At 43.6% G+C, this 16,803-nt stretch overlaps 1 protein-coding gene across 30 annotated transcripts in view; it reads left to right on the top strand.

The window, feature by feature from the left end:
- EIF4G3 (eukaryotic translation initiation factor 4 gamma 3) overlaps positions 1 to 16,803 on the top strand; it is a 148,313-nt gene that overhangs the window by 79,510 nt on the left and 52,000 nt on the right. For 11 of the 30 annotated variants that reach the window (XM_055706395.1, XM_055706397.1, XM_055706402.1 and 8 more), the window contains 5 exons: positions 3,209 to 3,388; positions 3,954 to 4,068; positions 8,150 to 8,250; positions 10,827 to 10,949; positions 16,382 to 16,490. In XM_055706395.1, the coding sequence (XP_055562370.1) occupies positions 3,209 to 3,388; positions 3,954 to 4,068; positions 8,150 to 8,250; positions 10,827 to 10,949; positions 16,382 to 16,490 (628 nt within the window). Of the gene's footprint in view, positions 1 to 2,364; positions 2,386 to 3,208; positions 3,389 to 3,953; positions 4,069 to 8,149; positions 8,251 to 10,826; positions 10,950 to 16,381; positions 16,491 to 16,803 lie in introns of all 30 variants that reach the window. The other 19 variants (XR_008731595.1, XR_008731594.1, XM_055706419.1 and 16 more) reach the window with 3 other exon arrangements.

A 16,803-nucleotide genomic window follows, 5' to 3' on the forward strand; every position in this document is an offset into this window, starting at 1 on the left:
ATGATCCAAGAAATCTCTTCCTGGCAGAGCTGGACATGTAAGGGACAGGATTGTGACCTGAGGACCAGGAGTCGGGTCCTCGCTGGTTGCTGAACATCTGCATAGCAATTTTAATGCTAATTTGACCATCGTTAGACATAGGAGGACTTAATGTTAATTGTTGAAGGAAGTATTCATGGAAGGGTTGGTGTAACACAGGGTTTCTATCAGAAGCCTTGCTGTGGCCCAGGGTACCTTCATTCTGGTCCTGAGCAGGTCCTGTATGTGTTCCGCTCCAGATCCTGCACTTATTAAAAGAAATTGAGACAAAATATACCAGATTTTAATTGCCTGGTGTGTTCTCCCCTGGGACATCATTAGCATTACTTGAAAATACTTGTCTGTGCAGGCATCTGTTTGACCTTGCCTCCAAAAAAGATGATTTTTTTTGGCAAATCAAGTCAGAACAGCGAAACATCTCGAGAATGACTTTGAATATTGCTAGCTTAGCTTTGGAGTGACGCGAACAGGGATGGAGTGTAAAACCGTTTGCCAGCCAAATGATAGTTGTTTTGAACAGTAAAACCCAGATACAAATCAGATGTGTAGTGCCCTGAAGATACCAGATTTCCTTGAGAATTTTAGTTTTGCTTACAGGAAGTGGAATAGCTAAAAGGAATTCAAACGGCCAGAGATATCTCTGGTTGGCACTTCCAAAAGTTTCTGATGGTCTTGTTGCTTGGAATAATGGATCTGCTTTTCTTCTTGCTGCGTCTGTCTTGCTACTAGTAACAAAATTCTTCTTTTTTCTCCATCTCTGAGTTTGAGCTACTTCTGCAATGGGGCGGGCAGTATGGAGTGTTTTTGAGAGGTTGGGTTTTGTAACCTACGAGCTCTCTCATCCGAGGTTTTCCTTCTTGGTGCTACCATGGTGGTGTTGCCAGCGATGGAAGTGAAAAGCTATCTATAAGCAAGGAGTTTCTGGGGCTGTAATTTTTTTGTCAGTGGTTTCAGTGCTGTTACTAGCAGGTTTTATGGGTGCAGGGTTCGTGTCTGGCTCGCACCCGTGGAGGACTCTCGTCTCTTGCAGCAAAGGCTTTTCTGTGCTGCCCCGTGCATGTGGTTGCTGTCAGCAGAGAGGCAGGTCTCGCTTCACCCTCCAGCCCATTTTCATGCTGCGTACAGAGTTGCGAGGAGAAATAATCATTATTCAGCGATTTGCAGTGAAAGAAGAAAGGACTTTTGCACTTTCTGGTGCCTTTGGATATTGAAGAATCGCGGATTCCAGTTATTCTCGCCATAAATTCAGCATATGCCTTTGGTTCATGCAACACTCGTGTAGTTCCCCCACATCTAGACAGCCACATGGTTTGTATTAATGTGGGAGCACGGTAGTGTGTTGCTTTCCTGGTTTTCTTTCTGCACCCTTGCTACCAAACTTTTCTCCCCAGACAGTTGCCTTCTGCTGGTTCAGGTCACAGTTCTTTGTTCAGATTAACAGGGCTGGGCATAAAAGCATTGTGCTCATCATAATGCTATCTGGATTTCTGGGAGGGAGTCATCCATGGCTTTCTGGAAGAAATCGTTTGCTCTGGGGAGCAACTTAGGTGTCATAAAGTCTTTAGCAGCACCAGAGTGACCATGTTAAGCTCATTGTCATGTCAAGTGTAGAGGCATCACAGCTTCCTTCTGCCCTATCCCATTCTTCCCAAACGCCGAGGCAGATGGGCCCAGCTCATTCCTTAGTGGATACCACTCTCTCTTCTCACCGCTCATGATGCAGTTGCTCACAGGTTATTTACATCAACGTGCTTCATCAGTCAGCAGTGTTCAATGTGATGTATGGTGACCTAATGATTATTATTTTTGTTGCTTAACAATTAAAGATGTGGCGTTTCTTATTCTTCCAGTCTTGGTGCAGAAACGGAAATCCGTGATTTGAGAAGGGTTTCTGCTTTAGCTGCTCTCTCTGTATCACTGAAAGAGACCAGAAAGGAAAAGTGTTTGATGTTTTAGGAACAGAGTAAACATAGTGTCTTTCTGTAGTATCATATTTCCTGCAGTTAATCATGGTTTGCTTGTTGGGTTTTTTTCTTTTTTTTTTTTTTATTTTTTTTATTTAAGCTTTTATACTTCCATATAAAACTTTTCACAAAGAATTTCTGACCCCTGCCATGGGATTCTGGTAGAAGAGTCCTTGGTTACCAGTTCATTGTCTTTTTTTCTTGCTGTTTCTGTAAGAGATTAGTCAAAGCAGGATAGAAAGATGATTGGAATTGTGTGCAATTAGGGTGCATGTTTTATCCTATTCCTTCCTATTGATCTGTAAGCTGTTCCATTGGCTTTCTTTCTGTTTCCTGCTGCTTTCTTGCTTCGTTATTGAAGGGAGGATTCAGACCTATACAGGTAATTTTAACTCCTGGTTCTGCATGGCATAAGTGTCTCTTCTCACTTGTATCATTACTCCGTTAGTGAATGCATTAATGTCCGATGCATATCTTACCGACTGAGTTTCAAGATTGCAAAGACTCCAGAGCCAGGTCTTCCAGTGCCATGAATGCTCCATACCCTGGATGCCGATGCCTTTCCCAGCGCGTAAGGGTTGAGAACGGAGCGTGTACCAGTGGGTTGCTTGGTTTCCTGGACCTGGTCCATCTGCGTGGGGCATCACTTCATGCAAACGTGGTAGACGAGTTTGGTGCCACCCTGGAAGAGGTTGCCACCTTTCTGAAAACAGAGGGCAAGAGAAATCACCCAGTTTACTTTGTACAGAGGATTGATCTGAGGTGTCTCTGGCCTTTGTAAAAATCTGGCTTTTTAGCTGTTCTGGAGGTGTATTGGAACAGTTGCCTTGATATTTTATTTTCCTGGCATATTTATAAAGGTGGCTGTTTTGGCAGTCAACCCGCCTTATAAAAAATACATTTGCACAAAAATCATTTTTCTAACATTCGCTCTGAAAGCTGAGCATATAATTCAGTACATACAAACTAATAGTTACTGGAGTTTAAAATCTCTTACCTTTTTCTACCTCGTAACGTGGAAAGCTGTAGCATGATCTTGCTATTTACAGATAAACAGCAATCGTCCTGCAGTTTTCTGAATGCGTGGCAACCCTTTGAAAAGTAGTAATATAATGATAATCTTGTAATGATATTCGAATTCTTTCCCAGAAAGTCTGACCCGTTTTTTTGTTTTCTCTCCCTCCTCTCTCCCTTCCCTGCCCTAGTTTTTCCAGAGGCCGCAGATACAGCCTCCAAGAGCTACCATCCAGAACAGCAGCCCTTCCATCCGTCCTGGTGCGCAGACACCGACTGCGGTGTATCAAACCAACCAGCACATCATGATGGTTAATCATCTGCCAATGCCCTACCCGATGCCTCAGGGCCCCCAGTACTGTATACCACAGGTAAAAAAATACGTTGTCCGATCACCGAAGGAATTGCAGCGTTCGCTTCCATCTGGATTTTCTCAAGCGGAGCTGGGGGGGCGCAGGGTGTGGAGTGAAGCTGGCGGTTGTATATTCAGCCTCTGTCCTTTTGCTGGATGAAGTATTTGTTCTTCTGTGCATGCAGGCAGTAAGAATAAATTCCCTTTCTAGTTTTGGAGATCCCCCCTAAAAACAGCGTGTGGCTAAGCTCTTGGAAAATGTTCAGTGCTATAAATAGAACTAAATTGACTTCATAGATTTATAACTACTCTAAAACCTTGGGGCTCGTAAAAACACAATGTTGCTGAAATCAGAGGAGTGACTGTTTTCTGCTTCAGCTCTCCTGTCCTCCCTGTCTTGTCTTTAGGTGACATTGTTTACCTTTTTTTAATTTATTTATTGGCAGTAACATTTCTGAATCTGCAATTAATTGGCTTGATAATTGGATCCCTGTTGGTCGGGGGGCTCGATTACAGGATCTCTGTGCAATGGCATGAAGTTGCCCAGCTCTTTATAAACTGATGGTTATTTTTTCCCCTCCTAGTATCGTCACAGTGGCCCTCCATATGTCGGGCCCCCGCAGCAGTATCCTGTTCAGCCTCCAGGACCAGGACCCTTTTATCCAGGACCAGGTCCTGGAGAATTCCCCAATGCCTATGGTAAGTTCTGCTTGGAGTTTTCTTATAAAGTATTTTCTGGGTGTGTTTTTCTGTTGTCAAGCCAAAGATTTATAATAGCGAAGTGGATTAGCATTTGTTTGAACTTCAAATAGCTGCTCAATTTGGTTTTGTCGCAGCCCTTATTATTCACTCCTGAAAAATGCACAATAACAGAGTTGTTTGGACAAGTGCTTAAGGAAAGGCTGTAACTCACGGCACTACCCATAATCACATGTGAACAAGAATGGTGGCTATTTGTTATTCCCCACTCAATCATTATTATTTATTAAGGTATTGTGAATACATCTGGCAGCCCTGGTTTCCATTCAGCTATACCCTGAATATGTTCTCAGCAATACAGCAGCGAGCGTTCCTTATCCCGGTGTTCCTCGTTCGGCGTTTAACGAGGGGAGAAGAACAAACCGTGTGATTTGATTCACTGGGCTGCAAAGATGAAGCGAGTCCAGTTGAAGAGTTTGTCACCGTGCACAGGCTGAAATTTGGCCTTTTAACGGGCAGCTCTTGGTCTTGGCCTTTTTCAAGCAAAAGGCTTGGGAGGTTGCCCGACATCACTGCGCACACTGCTGTTGTTGGGCACCCTGTATTCAGGTACTGAGCTTCAGAGCTGCACCTAAAAATTCCGGGGCTGCATGCCCAGTGCTGCATCCCTCTTGGCTGCATCTCACCAGTCCTTGGCTCCTCCGGGACCTCACAGCTGCTTCTCACTTGGGTCCCAGTTTGCAGACCCCGTGTAACAGTGGGGGACTGTCCTTCACTGTCCCAGGACGCCTCTTCTCTTGGCAGTCATCTTGTACCTAACAGTAATGAATCCCTTCCTTAATAATTTCCACTGTGTTGCTGTGTACAATGTATAGCATACTTGCATCAGTCACCTACAAGGTTTTCTGTGGGATCTGTGTTCTGATAGCTAAATCAGGTCCTGCAAGCTGCGTTTGAATGAGATTCATAATTGAGTGTCTTGTGGTCACGTATATCACTACTATTTATCTTTTATTATTTACCTTCCTCATTTATGGGAACATAATGAAAAATCCACCAGGATTCTAGTCATCACCCTGTTTGAATGAGTTGTTGTGTTTGGTTTTTTTTTTTTAATTTAAAGGGCTTTCACCTCTTGATACCAAATTTTGAGGTATTTTGTTCAGCCTGATGGCTACCTGCCCACGTACATTCTGTAATTTGTTAGGGGCAGAGATACTACCAACGTTCCGTGCGGCTTTAGCTGTTGGTATTTCAGAGCCTTAGAAGGGAATGCTTCATCTTCCAGGCTGAACAATGACAGCCCTGTACCGCTGGCAGAATCGCACGTTTGCTCTTCACAAATACAGATTCCTTTTAAAGGGGAGAAAAGCCCCAGCTGCTTACCTACTTCTCATTGTAAAAGGTCTCTTTCTTTTTTTGTTAATTCCCCTTCTTTCCTTTTTTTTTTTTTCTTATTTGGTGTATATGGAGCTAATGCGACTACTTTGAAAGGTTGCCATGAAGCCTTCAAACCTGGTTCTGCACTTTCTGACTAAAAGGAGAGAGTGCAATTACAAGGCAGCTAGTTCCTGTTTGCTTCTCCTGGAAAAATTAAAGAGAAGAAATATTGCAGTGGCTTTTTAAATCTGATCTGCTAAATGAGGAAATTACCCCATATTCCTCATTTTCTTCTGCCGTTAGAGGTCTGCTTTCTTACTTTCTGCTCGCTTTAGTGCCGTTTGTCTGTCTTCACTTCTGTAATTTGGAAAAGGTTCCCTTCCGCTTCCCTGACGCTCCTGAAAGCACCTGGTTTCTTGTGGAGAGAGCTTGTCATCTTTCGGTCCCAGCTTGGTTTTAGGTTGCTGCGTCTGTGGAGCATCAGTGGGCGAAGCTGGAGATGTCACACAGAGCATTTGCCAGGCAGGGCAGGTTTAGCCGAGGAAGAGGATGATTGCCGGTTTGCCTGTACGTATCCACCTTTCCCTCCTCTTGCTTCATTGCTGTTTATATAGGGACTGGAGATGTTCAGTGTCTCACCAGGCACTGCTCGTGGCATTCAGAGATGACTAAATTTATAATCCAGACATGGCTAATGCTGCTGGCAGCGGTCTTTCCTATAAACCTTGGGACTTCGTAGCCAGCATGGCTGCTAGACATCAAAATCATCGCTGTTTGGCAGGCTGTAAAAGAAGGTGACAAGGGAAAATACTGCAGAAGCCAAAACTTGTGAAGACGGACAGTACAGTTCTTTAAACTGTCTTGGGTTTGCAATTTATCGTTTTCTCTCCTATCAGTGAGTCTCTGTGCCGCACTGGGAAAGACCTTGAAATGAAGAATGGAAAGGAAGGAGAATAAAACTTGGGTGCTGCTGAGCTGGAAAGGCTCAAGAGGCAGGGTGCGGAGCGGAGAGCGTCGCGCTGAAAAATGCGCTTGGCTCGTTGCCACAGAAGCTGTATTTCTTCCCAGAAGTTACTCTTGCTTTTGCGGGATTTGTTTTATTTTTATTTTTTTTTAAAGGATTTTTCAAAAAGGAAGTGTTCTTCCTGGAGTTATGCTGTAGCTCACGCTCTGACAGGGATCACATTACAGGCAATCTGATTGGATTTGGTTTCTAGGAAACTAGAAATCAAGATTATGAACACGCCGCAGGGCTCCCAGGCTTGCTCCTGTCCTCTCCTGTCATCCAGACCCCTGTTGTACACCTGGCCAGCTTGGCCAAAGCAATACTTGGAAGAGCTTGAGGCTCCATCGCTGTTTTTAAGGCGAGAGGTGGGAGGGTTTTCACTTCCCAAGCTATAGGGATGCTGATGGAGAGTTTTGTCCCCCGAGGCCAGATCTGAAGTCACGCTGCCTACCATGAAGTTCAAAATGAGAAGTTTATTGAATCATTTAGGCCACCTTAATTGCAGCATGCAAGAGTAAATACAGCCGGCTGAGCTTTCAGCAGCCTGACGCCGGTGCGGTGCTCTCTGCCTTAAGCTCTGCCTGCTGTTCCGGCAGGGAAAAGTTCTCGCTCCGAGTGTGCCGACAGGGAGCCTGCTCCGAGCTTTTGCTTTCCATGTCTCGGTGTGAGGGATGCATCCTTTGAAGTTGCAAATCAGATTGTGCTGGGCTGGCTTCGTTTGCTCTCTTGGATTTCATCGTTTGCTTGAGATAGTACTAACCTTCTGTTTGGTTCCAGACACACAATACAGATTTTCATTCCCATTTAAAGGTTGGTTTGGTTGAAGAATAGATGAGATTGCTCCAGATGCAAGTGCAAGCCAGCAGTCCATCTAGCATCCAGGCACAGAGGGGGAAAAAAACCCCAGCACCATCTCTTACAGGTTAACCTGACATCTGATCCACAGACAGAAGACGGCTCTACTGTGCCACTTTTATTTACGTCTGGATTTATTTACGTTTATTTACTATTTATTTACATTTTTAAAGCCTTCAGTCCTTTTGAGCCAGCCTTATTCCATAAAGAAAAACATAATGAAACTGTATTGGATTATGAATGTAATCAACAACGTGGTGTAATTTTGCAATAATAACTGTGGCCGTGCTTTTTTTGTGTTGCTGCATGAGAAGAACATTGCTTGTAATTAAATTTTCTGGCTCTGCTTCAAAACGGGTTGCAGTTGACCTTGCCAAATTCTTTGTAATGGTTTGACTGAATTTCTCTACAAAAGCAAAAAAAAAAAAAAAACCAAGAAGAAACCTACCTGCGTGGTCAGAGGAGTCCAGGGTTGGGCCACTTTTCATGCTTTGGTGATTTCAGCAGCCTCCCAGAAATGGATGCACCTGAAAAAAAAAATGAAAAGAAAAAAATGAACGAGTGCCTTAATCATTTGTCTTGATCAAATAGCAGCTTCTGTTTCAGTGGAAGGGGGGAAGAGCAGAACACAGACCGGTTAGCAGCTGGATGTTCGGAGTTCTGGTTTTTGGAGGGAGGGAGGGAGGGAGGAGCAGGTGGTCAGTTGTACCTCTTGTGCTTGGTTTTGTTTCATTAACAATGAAACGAATTTTACTGGAAAAAGAGTAACTGAATTTTTTTTCATTTTGGAAAATTAACTGAATTTTTCACTCTTGCTTCTGTCTTCTTGTCCTCTCCCAGGAACACCTTTCTACCCAAGTCAGCCAGTGTATCAGTCAGCACCCATCATAGTGCCTACACAGCAGCAGCAGCCTCCACCAGCTAAAAGAGAGAAAAAAACGGTAAGGGATCACCAGTGATGGATCTGTCCCATCTGGGAATTGTCCTGGTTGTAAGGCTGAAGGAAATTAATAATGAGCTAAGCTTAAAACTGAGCTTTATCTACGCAGAGAGGCTTAAGTCTTACCTTTCACGCCTAAGTGTAATTAAACATCGCACAATACTGCCACAACGTCTTATTTTCGATTTTGCTGTGGGGACTGTGACATCTCAGCCAGTCTAAAAGGAAATATTTTTCCGTGTTTTGTGGTGAACTTAAAAGCAGCAGCAGCATCTCCCCGAGCCTGGGCTCCTCAGCTGCCCACGCTGCTGCCTAGAGTTTTACCGAAGAGCCAGGTGGGAATGAACAAACTCAGATCAGTTTGGGGGAGGATGTTAGGAATCGGTTCAAATTGACAAAAAAGAAATTGTTTAATAGTATGCCTTGAAAAAGGTAGAAAACCAGGATGTTCTGAGCGTATTTGCAGGCTTGAAAGAACCTGAACACACAACCTTATGAAAGTGGGTAGAGGTTTGGAGGCCACGTTTCCTCTCTTCCTAATTCACTGGTGAGAATTGGAGAGGGACATATTAATGGAATTTCAAGCCATTCACAGGTGGATGATGGTAGGGAATAGTAAAGGCTCACCAGGCAAATGTAACGTTTAAACAGAAAAATTTAGGGGTAGGCTTGAATTTGTGAATGAATCGTTTCTAAACGATTGAAAAAGAAATTAAATTACATCACTGTGTGTGTTAGTGGTTTGAAAACATCAGAAGATTCATGAGGGAAAAAACCCGAGACTTGTATGTCTTTTAAAACGCAGAATATTTGCATCTTTTGATTTATTTATTTTTTAAGATGATCTGAGGTGACACTTGATTTGGGAAACTGGAAGAGCTGAACAATGTGTTAGCTGGGCTTGCAAGAAAGACCTTTTTTGTAGCTGCTGTCAACAAAGGGTCACGCATCTCCTTTGCCACCCCTTCACCATGCTCTTCAGCATCCAAAACATGACATGGCCAGATCATTGATGCTATTTGAAATGCAAAGATGTTCCCAAACACTGAGCTGCGGTTCAGACATGCCAACGAAGCCAAGTTCTTTGAAGCAGAAAAGCAAAAGTTTTTCTTAAATGCCCGAGGTGCTTTTCTCTGAATGTACTATTTCAGTTTGCTAATTGGTGTTGCAACTGAAGAAATGAGAGAAATTAAAGAAAAATTAAATATGTATATGTACACACACCCGCACGCATCATTAGTTGATTATTCGAGTACTACAAACTTTCAGGCAGGGTGAGCTTGTTTTAAGGCCATTGACTGCTTTGTCAGGAGGAGCGGAGGGCAGGAATTTGTGCCAACTCTTAAGTCCTTGTTGCTGTGGTTAATTAAACGTCTTGGCAGAAAAACTCCATCAAAAATAAGAGAAGACCACATCTTGTCAACATCCCGAGTATGATGTGTATATTTATTGATCTTCCCAAGAGTCCCAAGGACTCTTTGGGTGAGCCCAAAGAGTCAAGAAGACATCACGTGATACTGAAGTTGATAAATCACAAAATCCTTCCGCAGTTAGCGACTTGATATGTTGCTGATTAAAAAAAGCACAGTGGCTTCCAGTGAGACCCCTGCCCTTGGAAGGATTATGTCTCTTGGTTTGCTTGCAGATGTACATTGTGTTCAGCGCAACAGGGACTACTGCGTGCAATTTATCCCAGTGTTCAGCAAAGAGCTTTTAGGAAGGTGGACAAACAATGGCACTGTCTTTAGGTTCACCAAAATCTTCAATTCTTATATTGCAGGTTCAAAAATCTATTTCATGTCAACACAGACAGCTTGGCTGTTCCCCATATTCAGCGACACAGATTGGCTCAAGTGTCAGTTGAGGATTCAAATGATGAGTGTGTTCTTGAGTGGTTTATTTTAGAAAATATTTTTCCTTCCCATTTTGGGGCTTTGGAGAAACTCAAAAAGCAGACTTCTTTCCTAAATGCTGATGAGTTTCATAGCACTTTTGTTTGTTCTTCTTGTGGTTTCCCTTTCCTCTGCTCAGTGTTTTTTGCTTTGATTCCCTTTGTTTTGTTGGTATGACTTTTCTCAGTGTGGAAAGGAAAAACAAGAAGAGCTGATTTGCTTTCCCCCTTTGCCAGCAGCCGGGTTGGCAAGGTCACTGAATTTCATATCAGAGTGAAACATGCCTTTTTTTTTTTTTTTTTTTTTTTTATTACTGCACTTTCCGCTAACTGGCAAGCTTAGTTCTGTAGCTAAACTGTCTGCTAAATTTTCTAAGTTGCAGTAAACATTTTCTAGAGGTAGAGACCGTGTTCTGAATTACAGGGTCATGCACTGGGGTGCACGTATTTAGACCTAACTGGTGTGGTGGTTGAGCACTTTGATTAAATTAGCTTTCCAGTTTAAGGGGTGACATACCATGCATTTCAAGTTATCGAAACAAACCACATTCCAGCATTCCTGCAGAGCATCAGCTCACCCCAGAGCATCTCCTACTGAGCGTAACGGAATTAGGTCCTGTCCATGCACCCCAAGGACAGTGTGTAATGGGAAGATGTTTGAATTATTTCTTTGTTCGATACCGTAGATCCGAATCCGGGATCCAAACCAGGGAGGCAAAGATATAACAGAAGAAATAATGTCTGGAGGGGGCAGCAGGAACCCAACGCCTCCCATCGTGAGACCCACTTCCACACCTACCCCACCTCAGGTAATGAAGTGGCCACGTAGCCTTCTCCCAGTGATGTCTGCTTTGCTTTGCTGTTTGTTAGAGCCAGTTCCTCTCTCCCGTCTGCACCACCCATCACCTCAGACACCTGAATGGTCCTAAATGGGCAACATTCTTCAATGATTTATCTTTTTTTTTCCCTCCCCTCCAAGTCTGGTCATTTTTTAGCATCCTATAGCCTGTAAAATGTGGAGCTGCAGTGCTGCCACAAGCGCCCCATCCCTGGTTTTGTATCAGCGGTAGATTTTAGAGCTTGTAAATACTTTCAGTGTTAAAGGAGGAGCCAACATGTTTGTGAGAAACATGTTTCTGTTAGTCTTGTGTACCTGAGGAAAGTTCCTATCCTGCATGTGACTGATTATGTACCTTCAATTACATCACTGTCCCTGCTAAGGTCTTTCAGCCTTAGCACTGTTGTTTCAGGGTAACCAGAACGACTGCAGCCCAGGAATTTTTATCGCAGAACCGTGATAAATCTATCACAGATTTGGTCTCTAGTGTGTTCAACCTTAAAAATGCATTTTTCTGATGTAGGAAAACTATCCCAAACCGACATTTTCCATAGCTCATAAATCTCTCCTTGTCACACGCCTTTGAGTTGGACCCCCTCTAAGTCTCTGCATCCTGCTTCACCTGAGAAGGCCACGTGTAATGTCTGGAAATTAAACTGATTGGAAACCCAGGTCTGTTCTAGTCTTTTTTGCCCCAGGGCCAAAAGAGCGTGCTCAGACCTGCAGACCAGCAGTCCTGATGTCAGTGTAAGTCCACCATGACATGAACCGCTGGGGCTGGAAGTGGCTGCGTTATCTAATCAGACTGTTTTTTCTGTCCTCTGACCACTCTTTTCACCTGCAGCAGGAGGAAGCGATGCCTCCTTCATCTCCCTGTAGCATCAGAGATGGAGAGGAGCACGTGGCGGCTTGCCGTCTTCTTCCCAGCTGCTGGCTTGGTGCAGCTGCTGTTTGCTTTGACCATCATCTCAGTTCTCCCTCTCTTTTGGGAGAGATGGTACTGAGCCGCAGACCGCTAAACTGGAATGTTAGTGAACAACTAGAGGAGAAACTTTGTGGTTTGGAAGCTGCCCATGTTTTATCGGAGCTTGTTGCCCACTGCTTGCTGGGCCTGATCAGAAGCCGTGAAGGTTCTGCAGGTGATGGGTGGGCTTCAGGTCAGAGCCTGGCTGAGGCTGGGGTGCAATTTCTTCTTCCAAGTTCTTTCCTGTTCGTTGTCACCAGTTTTTGCTAGCTTATAGGGTGAAACGGCCTTTCTGGAGCTGAAACTTTACTTTCCCCTCTGTGCCTGGGTAGTTTTATTGCTGGCTGTCCTGTGCAGAGCCCAGAGCACAAGCTTGCCTTGAGACACCCGCTGTGCTGCAGTGGGACCTTGAGGTTACAGCTGGGCCAGTAGCAGTGTAACTGGGATCATGGAGATGAAATAAGGGCTTGGCCCGCAGATCTCCTTGAGCCCAACAGGGTAGTTACAGCTTTTGGCTGTTCCCCTGGCTCAGTGGAATCCTCTTGTTGCTTGGAGGCATGGCTCTGTGCGCTGGGTCACCTGCTTTCTGCTCCTGGTCCCCACCGTGGGCGAGCAGCAGCAAGGCGCGATGCTCGAGCCATTCCCAGCTAGCTGGGTTGTTGCAGCAAGGTCTGCAGTGCTCTGCTGGAAAAAGCTGTCTTCTGCCAGAGAGCGGTGTGATGATTTGCAACTGCAGCTGGAAAAGGGAGAGAGCCGGGAGCTGGTTACATATAGAATCAATTAAAATTATTTTCCAGCATTTTCCGTAAGAGACGATATTAGTGATGTAAAACGTTTGAATGCTGGTGAGATCTTCCTCCCATTATTACATGCTAAATGACTTTCCCCATTAGAAGTGTGGAAGAGTTGAAAACAGCCAGAGTTTCAGATTGTGTTTATGCATGGTGCAGCTAATCCAGGCACTCTACCGGATCATTTTTGCATTCTGAAATCTATTTTAAGATACTACAATTAAGTAAAACAGGACGAAATAAATGTTTTTCAAGAGGAGGTTAATAAGCATGAATTTGTATCAGCTGTAATTTATATGCAGAGCACAGCAGTGATGTCCAATCATCTACTCTAAGTTAAGGTATGCAAATACTTTATTGTTTAATATCCAGGGTTCGTTTTGATTAGGTACTTGGAACCACTTTTGTTAATCACAGAAGACCTGTGAAATAGTGCTCCCCAGAAAAAGTTCATTAGTGTACCATAACTGAACATTTAAGCCCACTTAAGCCAGGAAATTCGAAGTTATTGTCCCAACAGCATCTCTAATTTATTCATTTGGAGCAAGTTAAGTATCTTGGGGGAAATTAGGTAGTGCCTTAATAACTGGATGTTATAATTTTGAACGGTCTAAAATCAGTCAACTTTAAACATCCAGCCATAACTTTGCTTGAAACACACTACGGCTTTTTCATAATCTCTTTCCCCAGCTTAAAAGCATGAGCTTCACAGAAAAATACCTGCCTCCCGAAATGCTCATGATTTAGGGCAGCTCCTGGAACAGAAGCAAGGGGAGCATCGTCACTGTTGTCTTGTTTCGCCATCCCTTTGAGTCAAACCCTGCACATCCTGGGGTTCGGCGAGATACTGTCTGGGTGAACACGCAAAATGCGAGCATGCAATCTCTGGGCTTGACGAAGCATCATCGAATCAGCGACTCCCAGTCCAATGATATTTTAGAAGGATGCTAAATTCTAGTGACACTTCTTTTATGGTGTTGGTTAGTGTCAGTAATCTTGTTATTTATAAAGACAAGAACAGAAGGAGAAGCTTGCTCAAGAAGTGCATGGAAGCCACTGCTGTAGACCAATCCCTGTCCCAAATTCCACATTTCTCTGAGAAAGAAACCATTTTATTGTAATAATAGGTTTCAAAATTTTCATTTTTTTCCTTTAGATTTGGATTTTTGTTTTTAACTAACTCGAAGAAAACCTGAAACTTTGAGAACACGAAGCCACAGCACCCTCTTCTCTCAGTAGATTAAGCACATGAACATCAAAAAAAAATCTGAAATTGTCCAGCAGATGGGCACTGCTGCCAAGACTGAAGCCGCCTGGTTTTAGCCATTTCCATGCTTTTTGTACCTCCTGCTTTGTAGTCAGCGTCGCTAACCAAAAAGTGCTTTAGGTGGAGCGTTTCCAGCCCCTCTGCAGTGCTTGCTTAATTACTAAAATGCGTTAAAGTTCCTGCAAGAGAAGCTGGCAGTAAGTGGAGGTATTATTTATACGTTTCTAGCACGATGCTGTTTTTCACGCTATATTTTTTGCTGGGAAGATAAATAAATTGCAAGACCGCATGTTGGGTCTGGCTACGGTATTTACTCAGCACTGACTTACAGAGAAGATCACCTTTTAAAGAGTAAGAAATGCTCTTATTCTCCTGGCAAACCTCTTCCAAGCATCAGGGGGTTTGTCGTACGTTGTGTTTGCTCAGTCTACGGGCCATGGTAGGATATAATAACAGAGCAATTCTTTTAACATCGTAAATCACAAGAGGAATTTTGAGTGGGTTTTTTTTTCCTAGAAAGTCTCTAAATGCTGCATTTTGAAGCTGCGAGCCTGTAAGGGTCAGTACTTAAGTGCCATTTATTATTGCTTTGCTGTATCATTCCCACAAAATAAATGAGCGCTTTCCAAATTGGTTAAGAAAACATGTTTACTGACCCAAGGAGTTTCTAGGCTTACAGGTTTCTTGTCCGGTATTCTCGTTTGGTTCCTGTGATTTTTACCACGTTCTCCTTTTTCCCTGCTGCTTTCATCCATAAATTTTTCCTGAAATGAAACTAATGATCCGCTGAGGGTGAGGGGAAAGCATTCTTGAAACCTGCTCATTTGTAAAACCGTGTTTTCTTTGGCTTCCTTCAGCTGTGGCTGGAGGGGGGATGCAGCTCTTCATCAGGCTGATTCCTGGAAGAGGAGAAATCCCAAATAAAATTTCGATCCTTTGCCCCGCTTACTCTACATTTTGATTTTTATTTTTCCAGATGTGCTTTTGCACAGTCCTCCTTTACCTTTGTGTTGCCTGAAATGGTGAAAAATACGTGTACGGAGAGGATTCACTCTTTATTTTGGACTGTTTAGACGCAATAGCTGAAAAAGCTGGAAATGGGAGTGAAAAAAGAGTCCCAGGAAGAGGAGCGAGTTGCTGCAGTTTTGGCTTTGTGGTTATTTAGGGAGATAAGTTTTGCCTGGAATTTCTGATAGCCTGTCCAAAAGAAGGAATGGGACAGCCATGTCTTGGGTACTCTGCTTTAGTTTGATTCTTTAAAAAAAATCCCTTTTCCTGTTGATCTTCTGAGAAGTCAGTGTGGGTTTAGAGCTAGGTGAGATCAGACACCTGCAGAGAGCTGCATGACTCTCCCCTTTAGATTATTAAATTTAAATTTAGCCCGTTTCTTCTTCACATGGCCCCTGATGTGTGTTTAAGGGGATTTTGCAAATGTGAATCGTTGACTTGCCCCCTCTGTTGGCTTTAACGTACACAGGTGCTTTACCTGGACGTCCGAGGTAGTTGTTTAGCCTTCTGAGATAAAAAACAGGGGATTGTGTCTTTATCAAACCTTCATGAACACAAATGAAGCATTTAGTGGGGACATAATTAAAAGACATGATCTCTGCAGCTGGCCATGGCTTTTTCAGTCCTGTGACCGTGCTGCTCTTGCAGTTTTGGGTTTGGATGTAGAACACCTCGGGCTCGCTCCGCGTTGGCTGGGCACCAGCTCCTCCTGCTCCCCTTCAGATTGACGCACAGTCGGGTTTATTCTCATATTACCCAGCAGGTACCATCCGTAAGTCCCTTTGTAGAATGTGTCAGGTGTATTTTTTTCATGCAACCACACAGGTTCAACCAGTCTAGATGATTTTCCTCCTATAACAAGTTAGTATATGTGTGTGCATAGAGATACGCATATACCTTATTCATACGTAAACACGTTATCTGTCGATAATAAATATAAGGTGTTTGAAATAACCCATCAGTTGAGGAGGGAGTCAAGTCCAGAGAGAAAATTTAAATTGCAGCGCGGTCCAGGAGTCTTGGCGTGTGCCTGACGTTGTGCAGACTACGCGGAGGAGCGCTTCTGCTGCTCTTGGAGGAAGCGTTCGGATGAAATGTGTTAACAACTGTGCTGTCTCTTTCTTGCTGTTGTGAACAATAATCGTCTCTTTTCCCCCTTTTCCTGCTGCCTTTTCCTCCCTCCCTTTCTCATGTACTTTTTGAATTTCTTCAATCGGTCTATGTATCTTTTCTCTTGATTTTTTTCCCTGCCTTTTATTTTCCTGTTCTATCCTACCCTGTCCTTGCCTCCCCACTTGCTTGCTTGTGCTCCATGTTGCTAGTTTTTATGTTCGCACGCTCATTATCACCCTTTTTTGTACTTCAAATCCCAGCAGCTGTCCAGCCAGGTCCCCGAGCACAGCCCTGTGGTTTATGGGACTGTGGAGAACACCCATCTCGCTGCCAGCACCCCTGTCACTGCGACTAGCAACCCGAAGCAAGGTTTGTTGATGGATTTTTTTTTTTTTTTTCCTTCCCTGATTATTTTTAGTCATTTTTCCCCCCTCCTTTCTTGTTTTAGTTTGAATATTTTTGGCGTGGAGACAAGCAGTCAGCAGAAATAGGAGGGGAGGGACTTCTTTTCCTCCAGTGGAACATTTTAACAATGTGTTGCTAAGGGAATTAATTGAAATTTGCCAATGTGAAACTGGTTAAAAATAATTGTATTGAAGGTTATAGGTCCTAAACATTTTTTCAGAGCACGAAGATGCATGAACCTCCTCTCGCCCATGCACTGTCCTTCAGAAACAAGCAT

This window comes from Falco cherrug, chromosome 3 (assembly GCF_023634085.1).
Source record: "Falco cherrug isolate bFalChe1 chromosome 3, bFalChe1.pri, whole genome shotgun sequence".
NCBI lineage: Eukaryota > Metazoa > Chordata > Aves > Falconiformes > Falconidae > Falco > Falco cherrug.